Source organism: Osmia lignaria, chromosome 14, assembly GCF_051020975.1.
Source record: "Osmia lignaria lignaria isolate PbOS001 chromosome 14, iyOsmLign1, whole genome shotgun sequence".
Taxonomy (NCBI): domain Eukaryota; kingdom Metazoa; phylum Arthropoda; class Insecta; order Hymenoptera; family Megachilidae; genus Osmia; species Osmia lignaria.
Genome location: NC_135045.1, coordinates 195,657 through 214,647, shown reverse-complemented (window position 1 = coordinate 214,647; position 18,991 = coordinate 195,657). Strand labels below are relative to the sequence as shown.

At 33.5% G+C, this 18,991-nt stretch overlaps 3 protein-coding genes and 1 long non-coding RNA gene across 13 annotated transcripts in view; 1 reads left to right on the top strand and 3 right to left on the bottom strand.

Moving 5' to 3' along the window:
- LOC117609264 (uncharacterized) overlaps nucleotides 1-9,703 on the bottom strand; it is a 17,303-nt gene extending 7,600 nt beyond the window's left edge. For 5 of the 7 annotated variants that reach the window (XM_034335368.2, XM_034335371.2, XM_034335372.2 and 2 more), the window contains exons 1-4: nucleotides 8,178-9,189; nucleotides 7,265-7,449; nucleotides 6,980-7,176; nucleotides 68-6,897 (exon numbers count right to left, since the gene is read on the bottom strand). In XM_034335368.2, coding sequence (XP_034191259.2) covers nucleotides 68-6,897; nucleotides 6,980-7,176; nucleotides 7,265-7,449; nucleotides 8,178-8,322 — 7,357 coding nt within the window. In that variant the 5' untranslated portion in view covers nucleotides 8,323-9,189. Of the gene's footprint in view, nucleotides 1-67; nucleotides 6,898-6,979; nucleotides 7,177-7,264; nucleotides 7,450-8,177; nucleotides 9,298-9,521 lie in introns of those variants that run through there. The other 2 variants (XM_034335366.2, XM_076692091.1) reach the window with 2 other exon arrangements.
- Nucleotides 9,656-18,991, top strand: LOC143306062 (uncharacterized). Its single transcript, XR_013063403.1, has 3 exons — nucleotides 9,656-9,752; nucleotides 14,136-14,468; nucleotides 18,876-18,991. It is a non-coding gene; the product is annotated as an uncharacterized LOC143306062 (long non-coding RNA).
- Nucleotides 10,138-14,398, bottom strand: Atac3 (Ada2a-containing complex component 3). 4 transcript variants are annotated; one of them, XM_034335374.2, is made up of 8 exons: nucleotides 14,256-14,398; nucleotides 13,757-13,859; nucleotides 13,517-13,675; nucleotides 13,227-13,424; nucleotides 12,823-13,159; nucleotides 12,467-12,742; nucleotides 12,113-12,390; nucleotides 10,138-12,013 (listed from the first exon to the last, which is right to left on the bottom strand). In XM_034335374.2, exons 2-8 carry the CDS (start codon nucleotides 13,817-13,819, stop codon nucleotides 11,756-11,758), a joined length of 1,569 nt encoding a protein of 522 aa, XP_034191265.2. In that variant the 5' UTR covers nucleotides 13,820-13,859; nucleotides 14,256-14,398; the 3' UTR covers nucleotides 10,138-11,755. The 4 variants fall into 4 exon arrangements, with proteins under 4 accessions (XP_034191265.2, XP_034191270.2, XP_034191271.2 ...); XM_034335379.2 differs by having other exon boundaries at nucleotides 10,138-11,986; XM_034335380.2 differs by having other exon boundaries at nucleotides 12,113-12,345.
- LOC117609267 (dynein regulatory complex protein 9) lies at nucleotides 15,610-17,919 on the bottom strand. Its single transcript, XM_034335382.2, has 6 exons — nucleotides 17,728-17,919; nucleotides 17,474-17,563; nucleotides 17,176-17,419; nucleotides 16,876-17,082; nucleotides 16,652-16,783; nucleotides 15,610-16,236 (listed from the first exon to the last, which is right to left on the bottom strand). The coding sequence occupies exons 1-6, from the start codon at nucleotides 17,910-17,912 to the stop codon at nucleotides 16,036-16,038; spliced, it is 1,059 nt and encodes a 352-aa protein (XP_034191273.2). The 5' UTR covers nucleotides 17,913-17,919; the 3' UTR covers nucleotides 15,610-16,035.

Here is an 18,991-nt window from a genome sequence, read left to right as displayed (position 1 = left end):
GATGTAAGAAATGGAGATATAATCTCAAATGATTTTCAATCCAATGATCAAAGATCGAAAGTCTCACTTTTCTTCCGTTTCTTTTGCGAAACTGGTGTCATGTTCAAAGAATCGTTGTTACTCGGTGGCGTTCCCTCAAAAATAACCTCAGGCGATGTTTCGGAGACTTGACTACTCTGAAATTCAGAATGTTTGGATCGATTTGAACGGCCGCTTCCTTTGTAACCACGTCTTCGTCTTCCCCTAGGACGTCCTCTTGATTTTCTATCAATTGCAGAAAGATGAGCACCGCTTTGATCATCGCTGGCATCCTTACTTTCTTGCTCTTTCAATTCTTGAGAATCATCACACTTCACAGCTTCATCTTCTGAACTGATTGTTACAACACGACTTTCCTCTACGGATTTCCGCAATTGTTTATCAGCCATACGTTTCCCACGTAATTTCATTCTCTTCCCTCCCATCATTATTACTTCGTCTTCTTTCATACCTCCATCTTCGGAATTTGATTCGTGAGAACTATTGCGTCGCTTACGAGATAATTTCGGAGGTTCGGTAGAATCTAATTTCCATCCATCGTAAACGAGTTCGGACACAGGTTTAACCCGTAACGCTATCTTAGGCGTATCATCTAATTTCTTAACAGTTCCATCATCATCATCATCATTATCATCATCATCATCATCATCATCATCATCATCATCATCATCGGTGCACGCTAAAGGGTCCATCTCTTCGGAAGCTATGCCAAATAAATTTTCATTATCCGCCCCCAAAGAATCATCGGATATTAAAGAAACTGTTTTTATCTCGACACTCTGAATATCTGTACTTTCTTTCTCTTCATTCGTTTCTATGTTCTTTCGTTCAATTTGATTTAATATATTATTTAATACGTTAGCAACTGTACGATGACACTCGTCTTTCGTCGACTGTACCGCAATGTTATCAGACACTGTTATCATATCGTCCCTCGCTTTAGTTTCGTTTACCGCAAGTTCCATTTCTTTGAAATTATCCAAATTTCTATTCAATTGCGCTTTGGAATTTGATAAATCTTGTAATATTTCTTCATTGGCCGGCTCTATACACGGAGGTTTAGATTTTAATGGAGGAACATCTTGAATTAGGTCGGAGACATCGCTGAATCTTTTACTGGCTTCTTTTTTATAATCATTTATTGCAATTATTGGTGCCGATGTTATCATTCCTTGTTGCGTACTAAAGCTCGTTGAACTATCTTTCACGCTTGTTACAGTACTTTCAGAAATGGATTCATCAATCGTTTCGTTTGTAACGCGAAGCGACTTGTTACGATTCTCATGATTATCTATTATATCCGAATTTTCTGACTTTTCAGACATAAAACTTACATACTGTAAATTATCCATAGGTTTGAAATTTTCAGACATAACTGAAATATTATTTTTATGTATTTCTGACTTTTCTATGTTGTCAAATTTTAATGGTAAAATGTTTGATACCGAGTGAATGGATACGTTACACTCCTCTTTATTGAAATTCTTCTCCTCTTGTAAATTTATATCAAATTTATTTTCTTTATCGCCATGTTCCGAGGATTTTCTTACTTTGTTGCATGTTTCTATAATTGAAATTTCTTCTGTAACATGTTTTACTTCTTCATTTTTCATAAATTTAACATCATTATCTAAGCTTGTTACCAGATTTTCCTCTGTAGATTTTAACGATAGTTCTGTCCTTAAATCTTCCGGAATTATTTCGTTATTGCTGTTATTAAGAAGTTCAACAGTTTCAATTTCATTTGTTGCATCTATTTTAAAATCAGTTTTCTCCACGGGAACTACTACATCTACCAGATTTTTTCTAACTTCATCTGAACTTTCCTTTTTCCCCTCTTTTATTATGTTTATTAAATTGTTTGCTTTATTTAATTCCAGGCTTATACATTCTTTCTTTATTGGATTAATTTCAGAAGAAATTGTTGACGTCTCCGTTTCTGCCAATTCTACAGTATTACTACTATTTTGCTCAGAATTAACCAGACGAATCTTTTCATCTAGAGCTATTTCCAGATTCAAATCATGTTGAACAACATTAAAATCTGTTTCTTCATTTAACCCCTTTTCTTTTTCTTCACTTTTGTCCACTGTTATTTTTTCAATACCACTACTATCTATCATTGATTCTGTTTCTTTATCAACAGGTATACCTTGCACTTCGTTAGATAATATTTCATTTTTTTTACTTGGCTTTTCTATATTCTTCTCTTCATTTTCCTCTGCATCAGACACTATTTCTTCTAGATCAGAAGAAAAGTTACTTTTGCTTTCAATTGGTTCTGTCTCAAAAGCTTCAAAAACATCGTCATTACTATCGTCAAAATCACTGCTTTCATAATTTGCAACTAAGGATTGTTTAATTTCACTATTAATAAGTTCTTGTGGATTTATCTTTGTATGCTTTAATTCTTCCTGTTCAATTTCCGACTTTTCTGCTGTCTTTGAATTAGTCTCTAAAATATTGCTTACTATTGCTTGTTTCTGATCTTCTTGGTAGCTATCTTGGACATATTCTGTAACATCTTCTTTACAGAACTGAGTTCTATCATCAGTTTTATTTGGCTCAATGACGGTATCAAATTTTTCTTGAATCTCTACAAAATTAACGTTACCTGTTTTATCTTTTTCAGAAATAATACCGGAATCATTTGTTTCTAAAGATGGTGATTGTAATTTCAGGGAATCATTATATGCATTCTCGTTAGAAGATAAATTTTCGTTCGAACATGCTTCTCCTTCGTATAATTTAGTAGACCCTTCCTCATCTTTCGATAAGTTATTCAAATCTTGATCAATACAGGAACTTTGCCCCTTCGATATTGCAGCTTGAACTACGTTAGATTCTTTTGTAGAGTCAACTATATTAGATCTGGATGAATTAGAAATATTCGTGTCAGGTACTGTTTCTGGTAATAATGTATCATAAGTAGGACATTCATCTTTAAACGACGATTTCTCAGAATTTAATTTAACACTTTCATGAAACGAAGTGTCTTGGTGAATGCAGGAATCGTCTGAACTACTTATTGTAGGAACTAATGTATCTTTGTTACATTTTTCAATAAATTCAGAACTAGTAACAGTAGAATTATCAATGGAATCTAATTTTGTGTTAACATCAGGCACAAAGTTTTTGATAAATGGATCAATGAATACCTTTTTTCCTTCATTTTCAGAATCTTCTAAAACTTCATTTTGTCGATTAATTTCTTCATTGCTTTCATTACAATTAACAAGCACAGCTTCAGCATCAGACCCTATCAGATCCGTTGTGATTTTATTATCGAACTCTATTAATTCTTCATTTTGATTTTCATATTTTCGATCATCACGATTTTCATTATTTTCTTCACAGATTGTAACAGAAGAGTCAAACGTTTTCTGAGAAATATAATCTAATTCTTTCTCCGCTAAATCATTCGTTTCTTGATAAACAAAACATTCTGTCTCGCTGGTATGGTCTTCCGATTCAGTGAAATTATTTTTCTGGAAATTCTGTATACCATCAGATGATGAGCATGAACTTTTAGAGGATACTGAATCAGCTTCTAATTTATTTTCCTTAAATTCAGATGATTTACAATAAGGTTCAGCTTCGGAACAAGGAATCGATGTGTTTAAAGATTTTACGATATCGTCTGCTGAATCAGATTCCTCCTTATTTTGCTCTTCAAATATATTGCATTCTTGTTTCAGCTCAAGTTCTGATGGTATTACAACTGCATTTTCCATTTTCATATCTACATCCTTTTTATTAATTAAATCGTTGGTACTGTGAGGTTGTGAAATTGTATCTAACATTTCTGTTTCTTTAAATTTTATACATTCCTTTGATGCAGCTTCAGTACTAGAAATAGAATCTTGTACAGTATCAATAGTACAGGATGTTGAATCTTCTTCAATTTCTACTACGGATTCTGGATCATGTAAACTTATTTCTGTTTTTCGTAGTTTAGAAGGCTGTTCTAAAGAATATTTGGAAGAAGCACTTGGTTCCCACGAATTGGCTGCTCCTTCAATTTTCTCTATTTTATTTTTATTATCATCTTCGCAAACCGGATTAGCAGTCTTATGCGGGTATAAGTTGACCTTCAACGAGTTGTTATTTGTTTGTGTCACATCAAAATCGTCCGATTTATAGGTATTAATCGTGTCTTCTGCTGGTCTGGAAGAAGATACGCATTCATATTGTAACGTATCTGATTTATTCGTTTCTATTATACTCGTCGAAACTGTATGATCAGGTTGCGACTCAAACATTTCTGTCTTTGAAGTATATGAAATGCAATTAGGTCCAAAAAAAAATCTTGGCGGCGATACGGCTGATGGTTTACATTCATTGTCCATTCTTTCTGAAGTGCTTGTCTCGTGCAAACTTGTACTTTCTATGTCGCAAACATTTTTTATATTTGTTTTATCGTTTTCAGTTACAGATTTAGTCTTTGTACAGGATTTAAACGTTTCTGAAGTATCTGCCTGACATAATGATATAGATGAATCACAACACTGTATAGAATCTTGATCGGTAGAACTTTGTTTTTCTTCTATAGCTGAAGAACTTTCTCCTATATTTTCTTGTAAATTTTCTAATTTCACATTACTCTGTTGGGATGTTACGTCTTCGATACTTATAGAATTTCCATCTATTTTAACATCTTGATTTTCACTAGAAGAATCTTCACATTCAATTTTATTTCTTCTTTGCGATATGTTTTCTTCATTTGATATGATGCTACTGTCGCATTCCGGTTTTTCTTCTGGCTTTCCAACATCCCATCTTGATAACCTTTTGACAGAACTATTCGTATTTTTCGGTATTATTTGAATGCCCAATGTCGGTTTAAATTTTGGTTTCTCTTGCGTAGAACCTACAATTTGAAAATTACTTTTTACATTAATGTTAGACTGAGGATAATTCCTGTTTAATTTTATAGCACTTTTATTTGTTACTAATGACTCAGCAGATACTTCATTTATAAGGCTACCTTCACTGAAGCTTTTATTTGTTGATAAAGAGGAAGTAGCAGAATCAGCTTCATTTTTTGATTCGTTGCTTTCTTTATTGTCAGCTGACGTACTGTCTCCAGGATTTCCTGTTTGGCATTCTTCTCCAGAACCTTCCCCATAAAAAAAAATTATGGGTTCTTCTACAGCTTCTCCGAGACCAGGATTCACCGCATCACAATCGCTACCAGATCCTTCGCCTTGAATCATCATTACCGGTTCCTCGACGGCTTCACCGATTTCATCTCTCCAAGTAGCACCGATCATTGGCCTTTTGTCGATAGATCTTTGAATTGGTATTACATCCGCTCGTATTCTTTTTAACATGTCTTGCTGAAGATCATCTGCTTCCAACGAACGTTTTACCGGTGTTGTATTCATTCTTAAAGCTGCGAGTTTACTCGGGTCAGGAAGTATTGTATAATTTGGTAATCTATGATCATCTTTATTAGGTATTCTTGCAGCATTATGATACGGACTTACAGACGACATATCATAACTAGGAAACGACATTTGTCTTTTACTTAAATCAGCTACCATCGCATGATTACGCATCATCACAGCCCGAGCATCATACGGTAAGCTTGTGACTTCTGGTTTATTTAATTTTTTCGTACTAAGATCCATTTCTCTATGCTGAAAATCTTGTGTTCTATAGCCAGAAGAAAGTATGTCCATAGGTTTGTTAAATTTTCGACTAGATAAATCAATTCCAGAGAAATCCATCGGCTTATTTTGTTCGCTAGTACTTTCCCAGCCTCTAGGTGATGTAGATAAATCCATACCTCTATTCTCTCTAGCATGTACATTGGCTTTTTCCATTTGACTTCTTGCACAAAAGTCTTGAGGTAATCGATCATCATCGCCATTTATTACATTCCCCACAATACTACCCGATCTCGCTAGATTTTCTGCTATTTTCTCTAATGATTTTGCTCCAATTGGTTTTTCAAGCTTTTCCGATTGCATTCGCACAAGATTTGCAGCCAACTGATCTATCGGCTTAACGGACAGTTTACTATGAGCTGTATGTATCTCTGTAGATGAAAAAGAAAAACTTTTGCCAGATAATTTATCCAACGGTTTCAGAATTTGATCCGACGAATCTTCGTTATGAAGCTTCTTTGTTATATTTAATGCAGTTACTCCACTTGCAATCTTTTCTTCGTCTACTTGTTTCGTTTCAGAAACGTTTACTAACTTAAGAGGAGATGTAATAACGGATGTTTCAATCGATTTAAGAGGCACTGACTCTCCAGACTTAACTTTTACATTATTCACCTCTATATGCTCTTTAGACTTACACGTATCCATGGATTTATAATCGGATACAGTACCAGCAGTTTCTGGAACTGTATCTATTTTCTTTTTACGAGATGTAACAGTTTCATTTTCTGACAAAACATTGATTTTCCCGTTTAAAGGTTTCGAAGATGCTGTCATTAAAGGGAACGCCTTTATAAGATTTGACTCCAATATTTCACTTTGCACCGTTTCCTGAGAATCATCCTCTTCAGTATTTTGTTTAGAACTATCATCTTCGTTTGTTATTTCATCTTCACCATCTATGTCATCTTCAATATTATCACCCTCGTTAAACTCATCCTGCTCTTGTTCATCCTCAGAATCTTCACCTTCATGCTTGTTTGATTGTTTGTCGCATAAATCTTCAGCATGAATACCATTTTCTTGTAAACTTTCATCTTCCAAACTTGGCGACGTTGTTATTTGTCCTGTATCAATAATAGGTTTCTCAGAGATTTCTAAACTATTACTGTCTTCATTGATCGGAATATCACCAATTTCTCCATTTGATAAAGTGTTTATTAGATTAACAACACCATCCCGATCTCTAATAATGAAACAGAAATCAAAGATTTATTAAAGATCATTTAAAATATATATTAACTTTAACGCGCATGTTTGAAACTTACTTAGCTACAAGTTCCCAGTTTTCTTCGTCTAAATCTTCTCTATAAACCCTTATATTGCACTCTTCGTCAAGTTGACACCAGTATGCTAAACCAGATTTATCTCTTCCTAAAGGTTCCACGCGTAATTCATTAGCTGCTAATTTATTCACCTCATTTTTAAATTTTTGATTTAAGTCAAATTGTGTTTCTAAAAGAACCTGCAATAAAAAAGACTTGTAAAGTAAAGTAAACGACATTTTGCGAGCAAATGTATGTAACATTAGAAACACGAGCAAATATTTATACTTTGAGTAGTCGTAGCTTGACAGCGATACGAGCTTTCTTATAACCAAAACGTTCAAGTTCCCATCCATCTTGATTAGAGTACGTGTGGCAGAATTTAACCAATGCTCGTTCCCACTTTTCTGGTGAGACCGTTTTGCGGGTCTTACGCAATAATTTGATGTGTAGATCTATTAATTCTTGTGGTACTAGAAAAAAATTAATTATAAACAAAATTGAACAAACATATTTACTACACGCTTAAACTAAATACAGATAAATAGGTGCACTGTAAGTTACAAAATCTCAATTTTATTTAATAATGTCACATTTGTATTTAAACACAAGTAACAATTAATCAATTGTTCGATAAAAATATCAGTACGATCTATAAACATAACGAAATTTCGAATATATGTACATATAGAAGTTCGATGCACGATTCGTAACTCATAATCACGTGTAAACGATATTGACAACAAGGGAGGTGGCAGCACGGGAGAAAATAACAACAGAGGACAGCAAATTGAACCAACTTGTCAATAATATCATTATTGAAGTAAAGTAATAAAACTTAATACGAAAGCACTCGAAAGTATCGATAATTAGTTTGTAATGAATGTTTTTAGAAGATATTGCTATACAACTAAGAAATAAAGAGAACAAAAGATCTATTAAAACAGCGTTAGATCTCGCTTAAAAAAGAGATGAAACAATTACGAATCTTACATCGTCTTTATGCGAATAAAATAATTGTTTAAAAATGATTTAATGAAAAGCAGAGCTAGTAAATGACATGAAATTTATAAGAAAAAAATAGCGTTGAAACGTAGAAGAAAACTAATAGCACACACACGAGACTTTTGGCCTCGCGGGGGCGGGTCAGTCATTCTCTCTCTTCTATATACATACACATATGCATTTCAGGTTTACTTACCCTCCTGTGTGTTTTCAAGCATCTCTTGAAGGCGCGCGATATCAGGATAAATGATACCACAGGACTTGCCGAAGCACTCAAGGAACGAGCAAATTACCGCGAAATTTGGGTCACTCGCACAAGAGGCTTCGTTATCGGACGCCATTTTTCCGCCGCTTCTCTCTGGGCCCGTCGCCGCTAGGCGATATACTACGCTAGGCGACCTAACAACTCGTATCGCATTTTCGTGAAACTGTTTTTAATTGTCACTGCTCGGTTATACCCTCGACGTGGAAACGTTAATGCAATCGGGAAGTGATAGATAGTCGAGCTTTAAAAAGTTCGACCCCGCTTCCCGCTTCGTTGTTTTTTGTTACCTTGATATTCTACCTGCTATGCTACCCACACCCGCGTCACAAAACCACGAATGAACACACGCGTCCGAGGGACAGAGCAGAAAACTAAAGACAGAGAATAAGGAAAACACAAGACACTGTTGTTACTTAAACTTCCACCACTGTTTCAATTTCGTATAAACATTCAAGTAAACGAATATTATTTTATTGTACGACTTTTCTTTCCTTCATTCACTTTGCACTTTTTCACATATCACCGTGCTTACCACTAACACAGAGATATATGTATGTACATAGGCGAAGATCGTTGCGCCTCTCGACTGTATATGCAAGACGTAATTGTGCACGCGCGCGCGCGCGCGCGCACCTTTGGGCGCAATAATAACGATGCACGTAATCGTAAGGTATCTTGTCTTTTCCGACAGACACGTTACTTGTATCTTGCTGATTTATCGGCGCGAATCGTTATTATTGATTCACTATATATATTAGTAGGATAGAAATAATAAGCACCACCGCAACAACAATGAAAACAGCCCCCTTCTTTATAGCGCAGCGCACTGGACATCGCCTTCGGGTTAGGGCTATGAAACATTTCGAGGGTTCTCAACTTGTCGTAGCGTGGTCATCTATAAGTGTATGTATGTATGTATGTACCTACTGGCGTTAAGCCGCATTTATGAGGCTATTCTTTCATCAAACTTTTATATCAAACTGTTCTGTTTGTAGATTTTACGTGTTTGCGTGAAAATTTCACTAAATCACCTTTCTCTTAAGTGTGAATTAGCAAATCCTATATTCATTCAACTTGTTTTATGTCGATTGTTGTGGGAAGAGCTTGAAAAGTTTACGAACAGAACTTCGAACGTATATTTTAACGATCTCCTGACCGACGCTCTCGATCAATGACGTAGTTCTGCGTAGTTTCGTAGAATTTCGAACAGCGGGAGTAACGATTCGATCGATCAGGACCGAGAGTAAAGGTAGCGACTATGTTTTCTGTTCTTACCGTTCCTGTGGACACTTACAGAATTTTACGAATCATAACGATAAATGCAAAGTAATAAGCACACACGAATGTGTACTATGTTCTATGACGATTTTCACACTGTTTGTAGCAGCCTTTACGTGGCCTCCTACTCTACGTCGCTATATATCAAACACAATAAACATGCCGACGTTTCACAGCAGGCTGAGATTGTGCGACTACTGCGATCGATCGCGAGAGCCAGAAACACGAGTGAGTGTATACCTATATGCAGCGTAGATACAAGACTCCTTATCGACATCATTATGTTATACGTATTTACTAATTACACAGTTGTCTTATAATTGTATATATTATTTATAACTTGTTTCTTCGGTTCATAATATCGAAACTATTCTGAACAATATCATTCGTCTTTATAATGAATGATGAAACGGAAATCCATCGAACTGATCGATAAGCAAAGTTTTTAAAATATGAAACTTTGTGCCAGACAGTGCTGCCACGATTACTTTCAAATCGATAGCGCGGGAGACATCTTCATTAAATTATCGATTGCGTTCGTGCTTCGCAAAATTATACAAAATTTGATATTTCGTAACTAAAATTAATAAATTAAATAATAAATGACAAATAATTCGTGAAATATAAAATGTTTATTTCTGAATGAAAATTCGTAACTTCGTGTCAACAACTTCTATTATCATATGTATAAACGTTTATATTTACAATATATAATAATATTAAACAAATCTTAATAATATGTAACTTGTTATCCATAATATTTGACACCGTTCAATCCACTTTTTTTATGCTTTATACACTATCATTTGTACCTGAGTAAACTACTTTCGTTTCCCTTCTGTACATGATTCCATTTGTCCTGTGCTCTTAAAATTAAAAGTTTCAATTATTGGGATTCATTTAAATACATATATGTATGTATATGTATAGCACCATGTGGACCATGTTAAATAAAAAATTATTTATATCTTTAAAACACATTTAAGCTGAACTCGCATACTTAATCATTTCATAGAGATTATTAAAAAAAATATCTGGAATGAAATTGTATTGTTTTTATGAAAATATACAGAGACAACAGTCATGTAAACGATGCAAAATTTATCCTTTACGTAAATTCTATTTCCATATTACTTACTAAAGAGTTTATTCGAATAGATTATTTGCTTTCCACATTTTGTGCTATAAATATATTGTTCATAAAAAATATTTCTCTCATTGATTCAATGGAAAAATTGTTTGTCATTTAGAGCATAATTTCGAACCATTCGGCTGTTTACAAGAAATATACATTATGAACTCTTTTTTACTAAATATTATCAATTTGATGCTTTATAAAATATAAGTACTTAAGAAACAGATGTCCATTACTTAAATTGTTTTTTAATAGTTTTAGTTATTTACGGATATGATATATGTAGTCGTTTTATAATTATTACGTGCGTGATCTTATGGTATATTATAAAAATTCACTATATACAAAATAGATCATATGTAATTTAAAATCGTGATTTCCTGAACTACATATTATCATTTTTCGATAGTAGACAATATTAATATTGCCTAATAATACATGCATACAATATGAAAGTTCTATACCGTTATAAAAGTAAATGAAATACTGTTTATTAATAGAATAGTTACAACATAAAAGTAGCTAAAATAATAAATATTAAACTCATGAAACGTGTTTACACAGTTCAATTAACTTGATAAAAAAAAAAAAAAGATTATTTGGAAAATAGCGATACTGTATGAAAAGAAGTAATTTATTATGTTGTACTATGAAACATTATGTGGAAAGCAAACTGATGCTTTACGTATTTACATATTCGTTCGTTACGGTAAGAATATTTGTTTACTTCATAAATTAAATTCATTTTCACATACGATATGCCGCTACGCTTTTTATAAAGCGTGCACACATTAAATGATGCGAAGATGTAAAATTATATCCTATTAATTGAGATATTGGATTTCATTATAAAAAGAATTATACAGACACATAAAGATACGCAAAGATTTATGAAGTAAGCAAACAGTAATGAGAGTTCGTGTAAGTACTATTACAATGTATGTATTGAAATATTGAAAGAAAAGATTAAAAATATAAAACTACAATTCTCAATTACGCTTTACGAAGCTGAAAATTGTATATATAAGAAATTTTGTAGAAAAAGCATAGTTGTTCATTAAATGAAGGTTAATGCAAGATTCATACTTATACAAAGTTACTTAGATGCTCTTTGCGCTGTAATGTTTTTAAGTTGTTGCTTATATATTTCAGCTTCCTCTTCCTTCTTTTGAAGCCGCTTTCGGTACTCAGCGGCTTGCCTTCGCGCTTCTGCTAACTGTCTATTCAGTACTGCAATATCCATAACTGGTTCGTTATTGTCCGTAGTATCGTCTTCGGTAATTTCTTCTATTCCATCATCCAGTTGTAAAATTATTGATTCTGCCATCTTTGTAGGAGAATTAATGATTTTATTCTGCGAAAACCATACAATATAAACATATTTGACGTAACAAACAACAAATTACTTGTTAATATATTACTTCTATTCAACATATACATATAACCTCTTTACCTCCGATGCAGAAATTATATTTTTAGACTGTGTGTGTGTTGATACAGACGATGCATTAGAAATAGAAGAAATGTATAATTTTCCCGCCTTATTATCCATGGAAGACCTTTTCAATATATTAGGTCCTCTAGATGGAATTGTAGGCGTATTATGATTTAAAATTTGATCTGCCCTTATTGCTATCACTTTTCTAGGAGCTCCTTTCTTTCCACTTACATGAAGTCGTTTCATTCCTATTGAAGTATTTCTCGTTAAATTTAAAGCAAGTTTACCAGCCTCTATAAAATTAAATTAATCGTCACAATAAACCGTGTATAAAAATTATAACGATCATCCTTCTTAAACATTTCGTACCAGTTAAAACGACTGTTCTTCCACTTTCCATAGCATTTTCGACTATAGACGCATCATTATCTACAGGTATCATTGTAATCCCATGAGCTTCTAGTAACCTAAACTGTTTGTTTACTCCTCCTACAGTCGTAACATCTTTACGTTTTTTATTATTGTTAACATTATTTGCATTAGTGATTTCATCTACATTTTCAATTTCTTTTTCCTGAGTAACATCAGCATTTGATCCAACGTGAATTTGTTGAAAAATCATTCGTGGTTTCTTTCCCACTTGCACTAAACATTTAAGAGAAATTAATATAATAATATAAATTTTTATGGAAAAAACTCAAAACCATAAAAGTCAAACACCGCACCTTGTGTAATTTTTCTTCTTTGTTGCGATTCTTGTTGTGGTAATTCGAACTTTTGTTTTTCTTCATCTCTTTCAGATTCTAATTGTATTAAGTTATGAGTTGCTACTTCAAGTTCAGCAGAATTTGCTTGACTTTGTTGATGAATTCTAGTACCTACAACCTCCCTTTCTTGTTGCAATATATCTACCAAATCTAATCTATCATGTTCCAATGCAAGACTAATTGGTGTTTTGTCAAATTTACTAGTAGCATTTGCATCTGCTCCATGCTCTAACAGAACATGCATTACTTCAACATGCTCTCGTTCCACTGCCCAGTGTAAAGGGGTCATTTTTAGCTGTAAACATATTTCCTATTGACTATGTTGTACACGAGTATTGCCTGTAGAACCGTATATTAATTACCATATCTCTACTGTCAACATCTGCGCCATAATTAAGAAGTAATTGTGCCATTTGATGATGGCCTTCGTACGCAGCCATATGTAACGGCGTTCTATCCACTTTTGTTCTTGCATCTCTTGAAATTCCTGCCCTAAGTAAAACCTCTGCAGTTTCTGTATGATTATTTTGTGCAGCAAAATGCAACGCGCTTGTACCCAACTATAGAATAAAAAGAAAAAACAGAAATTACAATCGTTAATTATTATAGGGCTATTTTAAAAATGATATAGTCGTATCATTGAAATATGTACCCAATCAGTGGTAAAGGGTGCACCTCTGCACATCAGGTCACGGACACTATCGGTATCTCCATACTTTGCACTAAAAAGTAACTGTTTTCCTAGTTCCACTATCGATAAGGCATCTTGAGATCTTGCACGATGAGAAACATCGCAGGAAAGTATTTCAACCTAAGGGATATTTATAGATTGAATAACATGTTTAAATAAAAAATAGCAATGTGTTACTATGTTTACATGAAAAGTACATACAGGGATAAGAGTGTCCGAATCCAGACCCTCAATATCATTAGTGCAAATAGTTTCAGCTTGCATTTTTGTATATTTAATTCAGTCCTCTTCTTTTTGATGTACACTAAAATCAAATGATCCATAACAATTGATATCATTTGGATTTTTTTTAAAGGAAAAAGAACTAGCTGTGACCATTCCATTTTTCACTTTGAGTTATTCGTCACTGTTGCTCGACCTTGAGTTGCCGGAATTGAAAGTAGGTCGTAAAATTAAAATTTAACTTTTATTCAACAGAATTAACACAATTTACTTGCTTTTGCCTACTTGTTCGAAAGCGTGGCGTATATATTTTTCAAAATTTTCTTCAGTACAGGATGTTTTTATTTTGCCATTTCAGATTGTGAGGAACTTCCTGTTCCTGTTCATTAAACGGAAGTCCCATGCCATAGGCCCCGTGTTTTGTGCTCAAAAGCGATTCAAATCGATCAAAAATAGCATTGAAGGAAGATATACTTACGACCATCACATTATTCTTGCTTTTTGGCAATTTTTTCTGCAGTTTTCCGACACACACTCGCTGTGAGGAATTGTTCCTCCCCACAACCTTCTCGATTTACTGTCTTGGTAAAGTTTCATGAAAATGGCGACACCTTGGCGCCATTCCTAATACAATTTTATCATTGTTATAAATAGTTTTTGGTGTTAATACGAGCCTATTCTATAGTCAAAGGTACTTTTTAGATAGATTTATTAATTTTTTTCAATTTCAACTCTTTGATTTGTAATAATAACAAATAATAGTCGAATATGTTAAATAATCTAATGACTTTTAGCGCCACGCCGCGGCGCATATGAAAAGTATTTTATATTAAATAGGTTAGGTACGAATTAAATTCGAGTAAGACTAGGTTATCCTTAGTGTTATTATTATATGTAAATAAGTATGTACATACATACATAAACTATTTCATTATTAAAATTTACATAAGTTCAGTTATAAAGTACGACGGAGATAATTAAATTTTGTGTAGTTTTGAGTCTATTAAAATTGTAATAATAATTTGGAAATTAATGTATACTTTATTCAACTTTTCACTTTATTTACATACATATATGTACATATATATATATCTCCATCTATGATTTTCCCGTAATACAAAACCTTGTAAAAATACCTTTCAGGAAGAAATAATTGTTTGTCGATACAATGAATAAGTATTATATAATTAATAATTAATAATTTGTTTGTTTTTCTTTAATTTGCACTGTTTTTCTTTTACTGTTTCTTACTAGCGCACGTTTCACTTTCCGTCTGCGTTCTTTCTTTTTCTTCACATTCAGGTATTTTCCCCTTCGATTCGTCTTGTAGTTGACCCAGAATTGTGGAGATAACGGAGCAGCAAGGTGCAACAACAATGAATCTCTATACACCTTACTACATACTTATGTGGATGCAAGGGGAAAGTATATGTATTTATGTACATGTGTGTAGAAAGGAATGTTTGTGTGGATACGTGTGAAGGATAACTGATAGTTATCGATCGTTGGTTATGACGCGTTATTGTAACAGGTAACATTGAATTTCATTGTTTGGTCATTTTGTTGTTTATCGATAAGTATTGAATTTCTAGTGTATAAAAGTAGTCGGAAAAGATTTTGGTAAATAAAATTCGCATACTCGTTTAATTTGTAACGTCATGATCGGAAAGCGAAATGTAAACAAGTAAGCTCCATTGCACACTTTTGATATGTATCATTTTTTATTTTGTTGTGTCATAATTTACAATGTACAGTTTATAAAGCTGAGTCAGGAGGCATTGCGTATGTACATACGTACATGTGCTTAAATATAATACATGTGTATGTAAATACTTATGTACATACAGCATTGACTGCGTGCACTGCTTATAAGTATCGTAATCTAAGGAGGTGGCTGGCCGCACGGTCATGGCGGTAAGCTTGCATGCTTTCAAACAGAGTAGGTTAGAGAATTCGTGAATTTGTTATGAAGGAAAATGCACAGTCGCTTGTTATCGACAGTGATGGGAGAAATTTAGTCACAAAAGAGTAACAAGCTATGGTCAATCAATTCTGTGTTTAGTATTGTTGTAAATTATCCTCTTCCGTACAATTTTATTGTATTGTTTTATTTGTAATATATTTTAAAGCTTTTATCGAAAAACACACTGTTCGTAATTCACACAAACGAAAGTTAACTTTTGTTACCAAGAAGAATAAATATTATTTTATTCAACAGCTCTTCTAAGGAGATGGACTGAGCAAGCTAAACAGAAAAGTTATTTCTTCGCCTTAATTTGTCGCTTTCTCTTTTTTTCTTTTGGCCGATACGGCCCCAACTTCCGGCGTACCATAATACCTCGCCACCAGGCTTGGATCTTGACCGCGCTTTTTCGCATTCGTTCTTCCTGTACCTTTTGTTTTTTAAGCGCTTCCTTCTCTGCCAAACAGCTATCTATAAACCCCTGGTTACAGTGATACTGCAACAACAGTATTATGTTTTCGTTTAAATAATCGATCCAATTGGATCATTAATGATCAACATTTATAGCGAAATGATTTACCCGAAAAAATTGTACATTTTTTCACGTTTATAAAATTTCGTGTGAATTAAGATACATAGTCAGAATCATAGTCAGGTTCTTGACACGAGTTATCGATTTCCTAGCAGAATTTCCGCATTGCACGTAGATTCTAAAGTTACAGAAGCAAATTATTAAGCCTGATTTCCAATAAAATTAACACAATTGATATTCACTAAATGTATGTATAACTAAACAATATCTAAACATCTGTCTTTTTTTTTTTTTTTTTTGTTTTATAAATGATCTTCACCAATGAAACAGCAGAGGAAGGTAATATTTCACGTTCTGAAATAAACGTATTCAAAGTTACCTCTTCTTTAAGTTGCTCCAACTCTTTTTGACGTGATTCTATGTCACTACGTAACTGGCAAATCTCCTTCTCGTAGATTTCTTTCTCTCGAACGTACCGTTCCTCCCATTGTTTCGCTTGCTCTTCGAACAACTGTCGATTTGAATATAAAAGATAAAGCTGTTTAAAATCCTGGTTTCTAGTTTTTTTCTGATTAGTTAGATATGTGTGTGTACAACATTTACCGCCGTTTCCTGAATTAGAAATTTCGTCAGTTCAACATGTACACGCTCTTCATTTTTTTCCTGTACACGGTAATCGTTGAACATTTTCTCTAATTTTTTTATCTCCGTATCACAACGTAGCTGATTTTGCTCGTACTTTGCCTTCTCCCGAGCCATAACATACTCTTCTTCAGCATCCGCAATTATTTTTAACTTCTTTATATTTCTCTGTTATTGCAGAAATAAAATTTTCACATACAGCAAGATCGTATTTTAACAAAATCTTATGTATGTATTCTTAAAAAAACAGGATGGCGATACCTGTTCTTCGGAAAGTTCGTACAATATACATTTCTTCTTTTCCTCGTTGACGATTTTCTCGTCGGCAATTATTTTCTGCAGTTCAGCCACGGTTTTCCTCAGTTCTTCTTGCTGCTGGAGCAAAGCTTCTTCTTCTTTTTTATGACAAGTAATTCGTTCGATCTCGTTCGTCAACATTTCGAAAGTTCCGTTTTCGCGAATCTCTTCTTTCAAGTTCTCCATAACTTTCCTGACATATAATAAGCTATAACATGTTATTAATTTAGCGTTATCATTTAAGTTAATTCAGAATACCAACCTCTCTCCGTAAAGTTTTTCAGGGACATTGTCTTCTTCTGCATGTTCTGTATTTATAGTTTTGTCAAGGTTAACAGACGTTAACAAGCCTCTGTAACATGTAAACCCTTGAATTTCATCTGTGTGCTAACATTATTTTTCAGTTACTATCAAAATAATTTTAATTAGGAATATCACGACTAAAACTTGAAAAGTATTTCATATAATTTATACGTAATGAAATTCCTGTCGACGTGCAAACGTGCGACAACGTACTTTGAATGGAAGGAAATGCAGTTAACAAGGATATCATTATCTTGTCTCGTTGGCTTTTTCAGCGTACTATGGTAAATGGCTAGCGCATTTGTATACTCCTCGAGCATCGATAGAATTGTCACACGTTCCGACGAGGAGAACCGTGAAGAACCACCACCAGCTTCATTTGCTGCGAATGCAGCCATTGAGTGATCCGACTTTTTATACCTCCACAGTTTTCGTGTCTCTTCCATTACAGTTTTAACTTTATACATCAAGTTCGTTTATACAGTTGTGTCAGTAGATAATTACGTATTTGCTCGAAGAAATATGTATATCGTCTTCCTAAAATTTTGAGAAAATTTTTTTAAAGGAGTTTCATTTTCTAGCTAGCGAGAAGATTGCTTTAACTGGGTATTCTCATTCAAAGTTATTAGAAAAATAATAAAAATAATTGAATAAAGTACAATAGGTATAAGGTACAATATTTTCTTTTTCTTCACTTTTCTTTTGATTGTCTTTGTTCCTTTTTCGTTCATCTCACGCATGTACAGTCGTTCACAGAATGTTTTTACAACGTCTTATTAGTTCGAACAATTTAAGTTTCATTTAAATGCAAATCGAGCCATCCGAGTGATTTCTGTAATACCCTCTTTACTTTCAAATAAATTATAACGATCGTATCATTTTCTTTATATTTTAACGAAACTTATTATAGCTGCATACTTACTTCGGTATATCCTGTCTAAATGTCTAAATGTCTAAATGTCTAAATGTCTAAATGTCTAAATGTCTAAATGCGATTCGATTGGGTATTCGTTTACCTTTTTATCTAATTCTTGATTATAGAAAGTTTCAAACACAGAAAGGCTAATCATGATACGATGGACTTTGATGGAACTAAATTTTCTTTAATAAAGGTGGTTGGTAGAATTTTAAAACACGTGATACAGTTTGATCCATTGGCGCACGTTGCCCATGGAAACGAGGACGCTGTTCTCTTCTCTTTTCTTGTTATTCAATTGAATTCTGTATCAAATTGTTTTATAATTTTCTTCCTTTCAAGCTAACGTCCATCAGAATCTTATCTTTGATGTAAATGAATAATAATATTTGATGTCTATAATTTTGGAGTTTTTATTGATGGCAATAAATCATTTCTTTTACAGAAACTTTCAAGTGGGAATGGAAAATGGAATTGATAGAGAAGGTCAAGTGAAAAGCTATTAAATAGTCAGTAACATTATAGACAGCGTTCCATGTTAAAGCTCGATCGAAGAATTCA